The sequence below is a fragment of the Protopterus annectens genome, chromosome 1.part0 (assembly GCF_019279795.1).
Source record: "Protopterus annectens isolate FY-2018-M chromosome 1.part0, PAN1.0, whole genome shotgun sequence".
NCBI lineage: Eukaryota > Metazoa > Chordata > Ceratodontiformes > Protopteridae > Protopterus > Protopterus annectens.
Genome location: NC_056725.1, coordinates 1,706,131,297 through 1,706,146,556, shown reverse-complemented (window position 1 = coordinate 1,706,146,556; position 15,260 = coordinate 1,706,131,297). Strand labels below are relative to the sequence as shown.

Genomic DNA, 15,260 nt, shown 5'->3' with positions numbered 1-15,260 from the left:
GTGCACACAAGTGTACGGAACATGCATGTACTGTCAGGATGTACAATAACTGGATAGAAACCCATGTGCCCATACCTGCAGTAATACACATGTCAAATAACAGACACCGAGCCTTCTCTCAGTGGTGCCATACTTAGTAGGATGTATGCTCCTGGCCTGCCACCACAGTATCCCTGACATATATGGGGACTCTCCCTCCTGTGACAGTTAGTTATGTGTGTTGGTGCTGTCTAGCATGGTATGAGATGTGTGCATGCAGTGCTAGTGTGCTCCTGTGTGTCCTGTACCAGTTGTGTAGTTCTGCACACATATCAACATCCTCACACATCTGCATTGCAGAGTCTAGTGTGGGCAACATGCCACTTGCAATTTACATGTCCATCATTGTATATTACTACATTCATTACCCATCCCCTGTGCTACCTATGTATGTAGCCTGCTGTTGACATCATTACCACCAGTATGCCAACATGTGCAGATGATACACTATGGTACTTACCATGGGTGTAGACAACAGGACATGACAATCACACAAATACTGCATCAGGCATGCTGTGATATACCCACAATTAATTCAGCACACAGTACTGTTAACAACATGATACTATTACTACACATCTATGTGGTCACCCTGTGCATCAGCAACATGTTAACCTGTACCTGCACAGTTGTTACAGAATGCAGGAGGTGGCACAGTTTCATCATATGCACAGGGTGTGAACCTGGTATGCCTGGGTCAGCCACCCATACCACCAATTGACATGTATGTGTATGTGTGTTGGTGAGGGACAGCAGTAGAAGGTGGGGCAATGTTGATGCAGTGTGTGCGCATGCGGTAGCCCTAGGTGTTGTTATTTTGCATGTTTGTATGGATGCACACAGTTCCACCTCATGGCTGCCATATACTGGTGTTTGTGGACAGCCACAGACTGTACCTGCCAGGTCATACAGATCAGTGTCTCTGGCCACGGACACGGTACCTGTGCCTTGCAGGGTGCTACGGACCGTATCCGGTACCAACCCAGACTGGGTACTGTCATCAGAAGCAGGTGTTCGTTGACTGGACACAGATCCCTGTCGGGCCTGGCCAGAGCCACGTGCACGTGGTCTCCTGGGGCGGTCTGATGACAGCACAGACCCAGCATTGCTGGGGCTGCTGCTGGCACTACGGGCGGCCGCGCCCTGTTGTCCCGCCGACTGCCAGCTGCTGCTGCTGTTGCTGGCATACGGCCACGTCGACGCCTCAACCGCCCACCATCACCCTGGCTCATGGACATGTAGTTGTGGATCCGGTGTAATATGTCCCCACAACGTCTGTCTACGACATCGGTGAAATCACGGATGGCAGCCGCAATGTCACGCATACTGTCGGTCATGGCTGTGCGACATGCTGCCAGCTCCCTCAGACCCTGTCTGGTGTACCGTTCCATACGTGACTGTGCCTGAATGACAGTCCGAAACATAGCTGAGGTTGTAAGACCTCTGTGGGCACGTCTGCCAGGGGCAGTATGCCCATGGATGCTCCCACGAGAACCCTTGGACATCTGTCTGTGTGGTACCATCTCTGGGCCATGCCCATGGCTGCTGTGTGGGGAAGCATGTGCCACAGATACCACATTACCCTGGTCAATGCCCACTGTATGCTGTCCATCACCTAGGGACAGTGGTGACAAGGGGTGTATTGGCAGGATAACTGTGCGCATTGATGGGGTCGACAGCTGTGTACTGTCAATTGGCTGACCAATGGCGGACCCTGGCATACCTTCCTGTGCCATTACACCAATGTCATCATTATCAGTACCCACGGCACCTGACTCAGATTCCCTGCTAGATGACACCAGAGCAGCAACAGAACCTGTGGGAAGGAAACAGGAAACACAGTTTACAATGTCTACACATTACCAGCGATGCACACATGCACAGGTGCACACATGCACACATGCACACATGCACATATGCACACATGCACACGTGCACAGGTGCACACATGCACACATGCACACATGCACACATGCACACATGCACACATGCACACATGCACACATGCACAGGTGCACACATGCACACATGCACACATGCACACATGCACACGTGCACAGGTGCACACATGCACACATGCACACATGCACACATGCACACATGCACACATGCACACATGCACACATGCACACAGTTTCACACAATTGTACAGTACTCAGTATGCGTGATATCGACACACAGACACAGACACACCTACATGCATACAAAGAGCACTACTAAGTGTGCCAAATAGTACTATTACTATCAACACTTTTACAGGTATTGTAAATAGACACTCACCAGCATGGATAGGCTGCAATGCAGTGATACCAGAGGGTCCTGCAGACATGAGGAAACTAATGTTAGTGGGCACAACTGTGCCAATGTTACTGAGTATGATACAGGTCAGGAGTACAACAGTCGCCTTTCACAGGTCTGCAGCTAATATTGAGGATATCACGCTTGCACATTAAATACTATGGTGGCAGCTACGAACCAAGGACACACCACACACATGCATTAACTACCAGTATACACAACAGTCAACTACACATATGACATATTACCTGCACGCTCACTGTCCTGCTGCTGTGTGGCTCCAGCCTCCATCATGATGCATGTCTGCTGCTGCTGTTGTTGCAGGTGGACTGGAGCCACTACACTCAGGAGTAGTCCCTCCAGTCTGGTGAGTGGGGGATGTGTAGCCACCCCACCACCTGTGGCGTCCTGTTGCCTGTCGATATCTGACGCACGCTGACGGACATGTCTAATCAAATCACTGCAGTGATGTCGTACCTGCTCATATGTCCTATTATGCATGCCTATATCATTTACCCGACGGACAAGGTCCTGCCACAGTGCAGCCCTCACCTGCTGATTCTGGTTGGTGTGTGAAAAGAGTGCTGCATAGTCCCGCACCAGGCTCTGGTGTATCTCCTCATCCTCAGCCGCAGAGTAGGTGGGATGCCTTGGGTGGGCCATGTACCTGAGAAAGAAGATAACCTGGTATCAGCAATATATGTCAGCAGACTTTGGCACACATACTACACATGCTACTTGACTGTTATGATACCACATATCTCACATATGTAGCATCTGTCTGTCTATTGGTGGATACACATGTAGATGGCCAGGTATCAGTGCTCGGCCAGCAACTGTGCAACAGTACCTGCCAGGCTCCGTACGACATACTACCAAACACCAGCAGTCAGAACACCAATCCAGGTCAGGAGCACCTCCTCACTCTGGGGTTTGTATCTAGGTACTGTATGGCGACATCGGCGAGTACTGTGGGCTGACCACACCCTGCTTGCCCTGGATATACATATCCCACCTCCACCACCAGCACAGATGGCTACAGTGCACAACATTACAGATACAGACATTACACTTTGTAACAGTGATATGGTATCCTTACAGCCCACTGGGCCAGTGGCAGAGACAACCCACAATGCTGACCCCTACACAATTGCTTTCTACAGACATCTCCAAGAATGCATGGCTCATGCATTCACATATATGGCCAAGACACTATCCACAAAGGGACAGCATCCTGTCTGGCGGACCCCAGCCATAGACAGATTGTATTACAGACGATGTAAGCTACTGCAAGACAGAGCATCAGTCACTGAAGGGAGGGCATGTCTGAGCAGCACTGGTAAGGATCTATTTCCCATCATACTGACTACATGGGCAATGTTGAGTGAGACGTCAAGCGTGACACTACAGATGACCAGGAGGCCTACCTGAGTTATGTTAGCGACCTGGTCAGGAGCCATCCTCTATGCCCATAGGTAGCACACAACACATATTTCACTGACACCACAGCTAGACAACATTGTGGCGGACAGGTTCAGTGCAGGTGTCACCCCGCCCTCTCCCCTGTAATAAGGCATAGTTATCCCAGCTGACCCTAACTTACAAGTCATCACAGATGTCCAGGTGAGAGACACCCGCAGGTCAGCAGAATACACGACATGGATGGGACCTGCTGGTATCCCCAGTTGCATGCTACATAACCTCTGACAGGAGCTAAACACACATATAGAAGTGCTATGTTACACTACCTTGACTACAGGGTATGTACCCGTACACTGGCGCAGGTATGTACCCATACACTGGCGCACAGCACCAGTGGTTCCACTCCATGAAGGGGGCACCTCACCATACCAATACAATACAACACAATACATGACATTGTAAAACAATACTATACAATATGCTAATGCCCCTGTGTCTACAGCAGCGTACTGTTCTGCTAACCTGACCATTGTGACACATGTGGTGTGATGGTACCTGCTGCCGTCACACAGTCACACAGGGTGACTCATATGGCATATTACCTATCTGACTAACATTCAGCAGGGGTATGTGTGACATGTACACATGGGGAGTCTCGCTTCTTAACACTGTGTGGTTTGTTGCAGGGTGTGTCCTATCTGTGAGTTGGAACCCGTACCTACACATGTGCACACTATTGCAGTGGCACAGACGACACACAGCAGACATTTAGGTTGTGGATGGTGGGTGGTGTTACAATGGTTGTTGGACATCTGTCATGGGTGTGACCTCCATATGTGCATCTGGGGGTGGTAACCTCTACGTGGGTAGCATATGTGTACTCTGTGGTGTTGTCAGTCACTGTGCATTGGTACTGTGTTTGGGTGCATTGTCACAGTGTTGTAAATGTCACTGTGTCCTTCTCCATATCTGTTGCTGTCATGTGAGGTCCATACCATGGCATCCATTATGTGCTGTGGGGGGTACACCGACCTACATGTCCATGCCTGACTCACCATGTCTGCGGACACATACCATGTGCAGCTATTCCAGGGATGGTGTGCCACTGTGACTATCATTGGGGCCACTATTGTACACATGTCTGACCCTGCCCACCCCTGACACATGCAGTGGTGGGCGGACGCTCACATATATGGTTTTTACTGGTGTAGGTGATCTGGAATGTGGTATGTTACTCCGGATTTGACACTGGTGTTCACTCCGTGCCTTTGTCACCAGGCACCTGTTGCAATACATCTGTACACATGTGCCTCACTCAGACTCTATATACATCTCTCTCTCTCTCTCTCTATAGATATATATATGTATTAAGATATGTCTATATGTATATAGATATATATATATGTGTAAATATGTCTGTATACATTTGCACATATATATATATTGATGTACATATTCTGCTGTAGATGTGGAGGGGGGAGAGAGGGGTGGCCGACGGGGGACAGGCTGTGTTGCAGGTCATCATATACAATCATACCTCTAGGTGGTCAGATCAGTCTGTCTATGTATATGTATCTACATATATCTATCTCTGCATGTGTGCATTACATAGATATGTTGCTACAATATTCTATCGACATCTGTCTATGTAGTCCTACATCTCTCTCTCTATGTATGTATACATATATGCATATCATATGTATATATATACATATATATATATATACACATACATATGTTGACATACATACATAGCCATATGTTAGACAGGTATATCAGCATATTTGTCTACCTTACTGTATACACACACTAACATACTGCTAAACATACATAGCTGTGTAACCTAATTTGTACATGGCAGTACAACCTACAATCAAACAACATTTATATGTGCACATAGATGCTCACACATACAAATGTATGTACAGCCTTCACTGATAGGTGCTGTATATCTCCTGCCCTTTACACATCTTCATATACATATGGATACAGACCAATGGCACATATGGAGGGTTCACAGTATGTACACCTTTATAGTATTACTTTACAGTACCTGTGTTTGTCCCAGTTGCTTCTGCTACTGTCTGGCTCTCTTTCCTGCTGCTCCACTTCACAGTTGTCAGCTTCTAGGTAGCTGTTGCTGAGGGATTCCTTTCCGTCTGCTTAGTTGCAGTGTAGTCCTCTCTATATCTCTATCTCTCTCTCTCTCTCTCTCTCTCTGTCTCTCTTTCTCTCTCAGGGTGCAATGAAAGTATTGCATGCGTGGACATGGAGTACAGCATACTTTTGTAGGTATCTGCATATGCCCATGTGATGGCCTCTACACCAATTGTTAGCCAGCATTTGCTAATTGCATGCAGCCTGTTGTGTACTGATTGCAGTTCTCACTGTGATTTCAGAACTGTGCTATAAAAGGGTGTGTGAAATAGGCGTAGCCCTTTCAGATGTTAAGGGCAGGGACCATGCTGTTATGCTGTGGACAACATTCTGTGAGTGTAAAGGTTGGTATCTCTCATTTTTCTCGGTGGGTTGTGGATTAACATTCCTCCATTCATTTCTCCAGTTTCCTGTACTGACTGTGTATGTACACTAACAACTACAACTACTACTATTGCTAATGTGTGTGTGTGTGTGTGTGTGTGTGTGTGTGTGCTTTCCTTTCACCTTTGCTTGCACTCTGTTGCTAAGGCTTCAATAGTTGCCCTTTACTGTCAGTACTGGTGTGCCTGCTAGGTGTCTTGACTGTAGTGTGCTGCTGTAGCTTTCCTATTTTCCATGTACATTCACACCCTGGAATGCTTGCTATATCTGCTAGGGTGTTACAGCATGCAGTGTGGTCTGTCCATGGTGTGGGCCTTGACATCTATTAGGGTATGTGAGTATGCTGCTGAGCAGGCCCCAGAGGCTTTCAGGTTCATCAGTTATGTGCCTCATGGAATGGTACATATCAGTGGGGTACACCCATTAAAATGTCTGGTATGCTGCAGTTGTGACTGTGGGTTAGCATGAGCATATGTATTACTACACTTTTTCTGCCATGCGAGTGGTGAATACCTTCCGGACTCCATAGTTACCATTACATGGGTTACACCTTTCTGCCTACTGTTTGTACATTTCACATGGGGTCTGTGGGGCATCCCTGTAAGACATTCACTGTTGCTATGTCTGGGTTCTTAACTATTCAAATATGGTGGTGTTGGACCCGTCATGTGTACAGATATTTGCAGGCTGTCCACATTTCTGCCTCATAATTTAGTCATTATCTCATGCACACCTTTATCTGGCAAGTCAGTCTGGGCTCAAGTCAGAATATGGTGACAAACATTCAAGTTCCAGACTGCATACCCTTCCAAACATCCCACAAGGTGTAGACCCTGTTACTTTCTGAACTGTCTGCATTTGTTGTAACTTTATTTGTAATGTGTCCCTGGTTTTGGGCCTTTGCTCCACATATTTTATTACTTGGTCCGGATGTGTTCCTGTAGGAGGTTGTGGGGTATGGGCAGTGCTTATCCTGCTATGAGTATGTGTGTGTCTTTCAAGGTGCTATGGTGACATTATTACCTACTAGCTTCCAACTAGCATGGCTGTTTCTGTTCACACACTACTATTATGGAAATCCACCAGTTTTGTTTGTGATTCTAAATGTCATGCTTTGTGTACTACACATCTATATTCCCTTTACATTCATTCCTACTGTTAAATGATATATTTACTTTAGCACAGTGTTTCTATATCAGAGTCATGGCTTAGTGGTAAGTCATACAGACTATAGTTGCCAAGGTCCTGGGTTCGGGACTCACAGTGGGATTTTATTTTTCTTTGGAACTGAGTACAGGACCTGTCAATCAAAGTGACTAAGGCACTTTTAAGCAGTTGTAACCGGGTTAGCGCTGGTTTGCGCGGAGCTCACGCATGCGCACTGGCGGTTAGCTCAGCGACACAAGCGCACACCCGCTTACAACCGCTTAAACGTGCTTACTCTTGCGCACACCTGCGCTATTTTCTTTGAAAGAAAAGAAAACGGGGAGACAGGAAAGTGGTGAAAAAGGGGTCACAAAGAGGATAAGACAGTAGGGAAACAAGCTTGGGATGTGCAGGAGGGATGTAGGTAAGGCCCATAGCTGCCCATTTCTTCAGCAGCAACAGCTGTGCATATGTATGTAATTTGGTGTGACATTTGAAACCTTCCACCCCTGAGAGAGGTGTCAGGACAACAATAATACCTGTTGTACAGCCAATTGGAATTGATGGGTTCCATGTCCAGTAGACATGTGTGCGGAATGGGCAGCTATGTATGGGGCGTAATTTTTTTGTGGGTACAGAGTGCCCTTTTTTTTTTTTTTTTTTTCAGGTGAGAGTGGTATGTCAGGTGAAGGTAGTCGGTACAGCTGGGGAGGTAGGTTGGGTAGGTTAACAGACAAGACAAACAAGACGCATACAGGGGCGTGTATGACACGTGTGGGGGTTACACAATTGACGGGATGGAGGTTGGGATGTCCAGAGCCCATGAGCCCACAGATGGCAACAGTGGAACTGATATCCCCACCCATAGGCAGTTGCCACTGTTCCTTCACTGCCCAGGACGGGCTGTGCTGGGGGCTGTGTAGGCGGGCAACGGGCATGCCCATTAGTTGCGCCACCCGTGCCTCGAGCTGGCGAGGGGCTCAAGGACAGAGTCCCGAATCTCCCACGCACCACAGTCCGGACGCTACGGAGGGTGAGTGGTGGATCTCCTCCGGCCACACTTGCAGAGGGGGGGCGAGCCCCATCCCCTGCAGCGCTTCCACCCGCAGGTGGCACAGGGCCACCGGAGGAGGGTCCAGACTGGGCACTAGTGCCAGGTGCACTCGCCAGCTGAGGTGGGAGAGGTGGGTCCGCCGGAACCCGCCTTCCCTGTCGTTCTATGTTTTGCATTATGTCATGACAGTTTGGGTTAGTGACATATAAATACCATTCACAGTTAGTTGTAACAGCATGCATTAGTATTCCCATTAACCAAACACCCAGTTATTCACACCATTGAACAGCGTGCATAGCACATGCATAATTTGAACAGTAATACACAGTCCAACAACATGCAGGGTTGATTGATGGCAACAGGCCATCAGGTGTGGATGTATGAACGGGGGGATGCATCAACAGACATGCAAATATATATGACCCAACAGGACAGATGACCAGGGGTGGTAATTGAGATTGCACATACCATTTTCCGTGGAATGGGTTATAGATGGTTAGAGGGTGGGGTAAATCAAACATATTATTAACACCTTCAATACAACCACATATGCTGTACATTTCTAATAGCTACAGTTATATACACACTACTGTTCTAACTACAGTGTCCTATATGTTAACTACTTAACCTTGCAGATGGGACTGTTACTGCAACATAACTCTACATTTTATTGCTGTTCATACACGATTCATATCGAACTTTGTGCAGATACATCATCCTGTTAACTCTGCTTTCTATACTTGTAGACAGGTGTGGGTGTTTGGTATATCAGACAGTCATCCTATCTGCATATTTCAGACTGGGAGCAACATATCCAGATTTTGGTGTACACATTCCACATGCAGCAACACTTTGAACAGATGTTTCTGTTTGGTTCTGGGTCTCACATGCATTTAATTATGTCCTGACTGCAGTATAGTTTATTCAGGGGTTATTACTACTGTAGTGCTGTATTCCTGACACTTTCTCACACTCTCTCACTTGCTTTCATGTTACTATTCAGACTGGTACTTCTAGGCTTTATTGACATGTTTTAACAGTAGTTATTACAGTTCTTTCCAGCACTCTCACTTCTGTCATGTTTCAGTATTTCCACAGGAATATATTCCACACATGTGATTTCATCCTCTTCTGCAGCTATACTTTACCTGCTGCTGCAGGTTGTGTACTATTTTCTTACAGGCAGGGCAGTTTTATTTCAAAATATGTGTTGGACAGTCACATGATTAGTTTCAACTTACAGGCTGGGAACTGTTGTAATCAGGCAATACTTGCATACACTTTCACACTCTGTGACTTGCAGATTTAATTCCTTCCTGGCTACACTGCACTCTTATGCTGACTGTCATACATTTATATATCTTTACAGTTACTAGTAGTGGATTACTGACCTGCCTGGTGGCGGAAACCGCACCAGCCTATCGGCATAGGCTCTGCGGTTCGCAGAACGGACACCTGCAGCTGTAATATAAATGAAGTAATATTGGAATACACATCTCCATGATTTCAGGTAGTTTAACTTTCTACAAACATAATTAATTGATACTTACTCAGTGGTGGGGCGTTGGGTGATTGCCGGGCCTCCTGGATCCAACGGTTCAGTTGGTCCTGCTTACGTCTCTTCAGGTCCGCATGGTGGTGACGGACCTGCTCACCTGTCCTAGGAATTCCTGTGGCACTGGTGAGTTCATGAGCCAACTGGTCCCACGCCTCAGCCTTGTATGCTCCCCAAAGGACCTGGCCCTGCATGAGTTGGGCCTCATGGTTGTGGACTAGGAGCCAGGCCATGTACCTGGACTCCTCAACACCCCACCTCTGCGCTCAAAAGCGACTACCCTCACCTACACCTGACATTCTAACTGCAGGTCTGTTCTACAATCGTTTATGCTGTGTATTCCCGCCTATGGGGCTTATATAGTCCGTTTTTCCCGCACATATCTGTGATTGGCCAGTTTGGAATTGTATCAACTTCAGTAAACCTGCATTGTCATGCTGTAGTTTGTATTCATTCCTATATATGAGCTAATATTGCATTTCTAGGAACTGCTGTCATGGCTTAGTGGTTCTGTACCTTGACTATGGTGTATAGTATCCTGGGTTCAAACCTGGCCACAGCGTTTTATTTTTCATGACTGTCTAGACATGTTGAGGGGTGTGTCTGTGTAAAGGCATTTTGGATACGGCTTGCTCACCGTTGCCCGTCGGTTAGCTCGTTTGCGTGGTGCGCAGCTCCTCGCAAACGGGGTACGCCGGTTTAACACTCATTTGGCTATTGGCACGCATATGCCGCTTAGCGCAATTAGGGGCACATATATTTAGCGTGGTAAACCACTGCTCGGCTACAGGCACTCATTTTGCACCAGTTAAACCTATGCTTATCTACGGGCACATAACCTCACTCTGTTGAACTGTAGCTCAGCTATGGGCACATCTGGCAGTTTATATTCATTTCTTAGCTCACATTTATTCAATATAAATAGGCTATTACATTGCATTTTACATATATTCTGGTTTTATGTGTACATATATGTGTCAGGGACTTGTTTCCTGCTTATTTTGAGAAAAAAAAAATTTGTGTTGTGGGGGCTCGAACCATGAATGCCTGCTCTGCAGCCGGCATCTCTACCGCTTCGCTATTGCTTCCTGGCTTATTTTGCATATTTAGTTCTTATATGCTTTCCCACTGACTGCTAACTGTAGATGCGCTACGGGCACGCCCGCGCAAATGAGCGCACTCACGGTTAAACATCTTTACAATTTAAAAAAAATATGACATGTTCATTTATATTTCTTTTATGTTTAATAGTCTGTAGGGGCATGTGTTGTGTTGTGTTTATTCACATTTCCGTGGACTCTGTTGTGGGTGTCTACTTTGGGCACTTTTAAACTTCTGGGGGCGTGTCCGCTTGCAGGGCTCAGCCTACGGACACGCCCCCTACTGTCTTACACGGCCGTGTTCGACTTAGGTGTGATTCAGCATGCTCTCATGAATATGCAGAGCATGCTGACATCACTCAGTTTAACTGCAGCCTCCGTGTAAGAGTTATAACTGTTACACGGAGGCTTCGTGAATCCTGGGGGTCCTAACATATCCTTGTTCAGCCCATTTCTAGAATATTCATATGCAAAATATAAGGGATAAAAACTACCATGGTAACTCAAGGCTAGGCTTTTTAAGATCCTCACAGATCAGTAACTTGTTAAGTACTTATGAACCTATAATCAGGACATATGCAGTGATACAAGTTATTGTATCATAATAAAAATAAATAATTCAATATAAAGACACGACATGTGACCAATTACAAACCTCACTATATAGCCAGTGATGTAGCAGAATTTTTGGAACTGTATACCCACTCCCAAAAAGTAGTCTGTCCCACCTCTCTAAATGTAGACCCTGCCCTCACTCCAAACATTGCATGTTTTTTGGACAGTATACCTTTTCAGTACTGAAAAAATAACTCCAGAAATAACAAGCAAGAGTAAATGTTGACTGATAGCAAACAATGTGCATTGCTGGTTTCTTACAGTTCTTACTGTAGCTCTTCACTTTTCTGTATCATCTCTTACTCATCATTATATTATTCCTACTCTTTAGTCTCTTTCCTTTCCTTTCCCCTTGCCCTCATTACTCCTCCCTGTTCTTACCCAGTTCTCTTCCTGCTATCGCCTCATAGTTATATAATTGAAATTCTTTGTATTTGCATCTTTCACCCACCCTTGCAATCATAAGCCTGTGTTATTTTAACATGATGTTTGCATTGTGTCAATAGATATACTGTGAGGCTATTTCATTTAATTTCATCTGCTTGAACAATGTACATACACATGCGTATTTTCTTTGATTGAAGTGCTTTGACTATGTACATCCCTACTGTGCTTATTTTATTATTATTATTTATCTGTTTATTTATTTATTTGTAAATGTATTCAGATATCTTGCTGATGTGTTTCTCCATGGTCAGCTGCTAAAATTAGGTTTAGCCCAGCTGGAGAAACCTGCTATCAAAAAAAGCAAGTAAACAAAAAAGAAAAAGATGTGCAAATATAAAAGAGTCTGGGAGCCTGTCAGGATGTAATTGTCTACTTGGCTTTCAAAGTGGAGTGAGTGTAATGCTGCAAATCAAGAAGGGGACAGGTAGCTCGAGCCCACATCCGCAGAAAAAATGTATGTCCTTTCATGCCAGTGTCTGAGCAGTAAATCCTAAGAAGCAACAACTATTGTACACTATGTTCCACTTCCATAAGAAGGGGTGTGGGTGCCCTGCAATGCCAACATTTTTATCACGGAAAATAGCAGGACTGGTGGCATCTGTGAAGGTAGGCCAGCCAAAGGTCATATTATGTGACTGCAATGACAAACTCTCCAGCCTGAAAAACATCTCCATTGTGGGAATAGCTTAGAAAGGCTTCAGAACAGCATGACACCATGGCAACAATAAAACTCCAACTGTGAAACTGTTTTCTCATATAACGTTTATCAGTTTGAAAGATAGGAAGAGAAATATAATTAGACAAACAATAAATATTCAGTAGCTTTAGTATTTAAGCATTCTGGAAATAACTATCTTTTCAACTAAAAGCATAAAAGAAAGCATGCATGCCATACTGCACTCTCATATTAAATCACTATGACAAAAAGTTTCTTTTTCCTTATAAATTCTTATCTCTCCAGTAAATCTCAAAATTAAAACCCCATTTAAATATAATTTTGATTCATAGATAATCTTTCTGCTGCTGGTATTTAAGTGAACATTTAGATTATGCTTTTACAACTAAAATACTGAATAAAAGTGCAAAACAAAACTTGTTTTCCTTCATATACAAATATGTTGAGCTTTAAAGGAAAACATGAAATCATGTTTATTGCAGGGTACTATCCAAAAAAGTAGTAATAATTCAATCATAGGCTTTTGCTACAAAACTGCTATTAATGCTAACAAAGAAAAGTATTGCCTAAAACAGAATTTATGGAGATAGAATTAGTGTAAATAAGTGTATTCATTCTAAATTTAATTTAATAGTTACTAGACTTCTGTTGTACATCTTTGACGGAGCAGTAACGTCAGCCTGCTACAGTAAAACATGCATTTTTTTCACACAAAAGACAAAAGAGAGTGAAGTTCATCATGTTTCAGTGTTGCACTTATAACTATATGGGCTATTCGTGCTGTGGTCGCCTTGGCCAGACTGAGTACCAGAGCTTTAATTCCCTCTTCCTGGGCTGGTGGACGCCCTGCACCTGTCATCAGGACATCTGGGTATAACAGTCATCATCCAGTGCCATCTAACAGGTCTTTCTTGCCATCAGAGCTCAAAGTATTCAAATTTATAGACTGTGTTGTATGTCAATCGATCCAAAGCGAGTGCATCATAAAGATAAGTGCCCCATTGGGGAAGCTTTCTATTTTCTACATCGTCTGTTCTGTTAGATGGGTTCTAGGATGAATACTTGTCTTGATTGTAGAAAACAGATTCCAGAACTTTCCTTCCCTTTGTTTATTCTGCTTAGGCCCAGAGCATGACATTCCTGTTGCAGTACATCTTCCCTCCCTCCTTCCCCTCCGTCATTCTATAAGATTGGGGTGGGTGCTCCTTTCCTATCCCCAACTCTGCCACTTTCACCTCTTCACCTCCATTAGGTCTTTAGGGACTCTTCCTTAATCAGTACATGATGGGAACGTTTGGGTGCCTGCTGCTGTGAGCCTGGAACTATACCTTGGAGGTTCCTCTTTTATTGTGGGATCAGCAACAAAACTGTAAGCTGGCACTGGTCGATAATTCTTATACCCAGATGTCCTGATGTCATTTGCAGGGCATCTGCCAGCCCAGGAGGAGGGAATTAAATCTCTGGTACTCAGGCCAGCCAATGGCTACCAGTGCAAGAATAACACATATAGCTATTACTGTAACAGTGAAGTCACTCAAACGTCTACATTTATGGTAAGTAGACATAAATATATATTTACTATACCACTCTTAGGATATGCATCAGGCCTGGAAACATTTGAAAATAGCTCTTACTCAAAGATTTGTTCATTCAATCACTTACAAAGGTTATGTTCCTGAGTACTATATTTGATTAGTGCCAAGCTGGTAACAGCAGAGTGAAAAATAAAAAACTAACAGCCATCTATATAAAATGACTCAACACACCCCACCAAAGAGTGATTTGTGCTTATTAAGGAGAAACATACTTACAAAGACTGGAGGATTTTTCCTGAGGAAGAATTGACTAGGAATTTCCACCTCCATCAAATCTTTGGTGCATATTAGCGTTTCATTGATTTCTAAATAAAAAACAAAATAAAATAACATACATTCAACTTTAATGTTTGGCAAGCTTGGTTTGATTAAGATGACATGCAAAGTTTTCAATCTGAAATGAACACAAACTTTCCATGATCTTTGTTCTACCATTGTACTGTTACATACTTTCTTCCAGTTCATCTACCTTTGTATGTTTTACTTCACTGTCACTGACCAGTATGTAGTAATACAAGAGGAATGTGTTGTTTGTTACATTGACAAGGGACATAAATGTACTAGGCTGTTGATCCGCAGGACCATTAGTAGCCTAGCCACAATATCCCAAAGTGGAGGCACCCATTGACATGAATAATACATGCAGTTTTGACCCCCTTCAATGAGGACTTGAGGGACCAGATCCACAGTGCATTTACAATTGCCCAACAATTCATCCAACTTACACTTAAAGAGGGACAGGAAGCTACTCTGCTTTATATTAAAAGGAAGT

The 15,260-nt window shown here is 44.5% G+C and overlaps 1 protein-coding gene across 1 annotated transcript in view; it reads right to left on the bottom strand.

Moving 5' to 3' along the window:
- LOC122799593 (uromodulin-like) overlaps positions 1-15,260 on the bottom strand; it is a 561,298-nt gene that overhangs the window by 332,977 nt on the left and 213,061 nt on the right. The window contains exon 2 of the mRNA XM_044068761.1: positions 14,705-14,793. Coding sequence (XP_043924696.1) covers positions 14,705-14,793 — 89 coding nt within the window. The remainder of the gene's footprint in view (positions 1-14,704; positions 14,794-15,260) is intronic.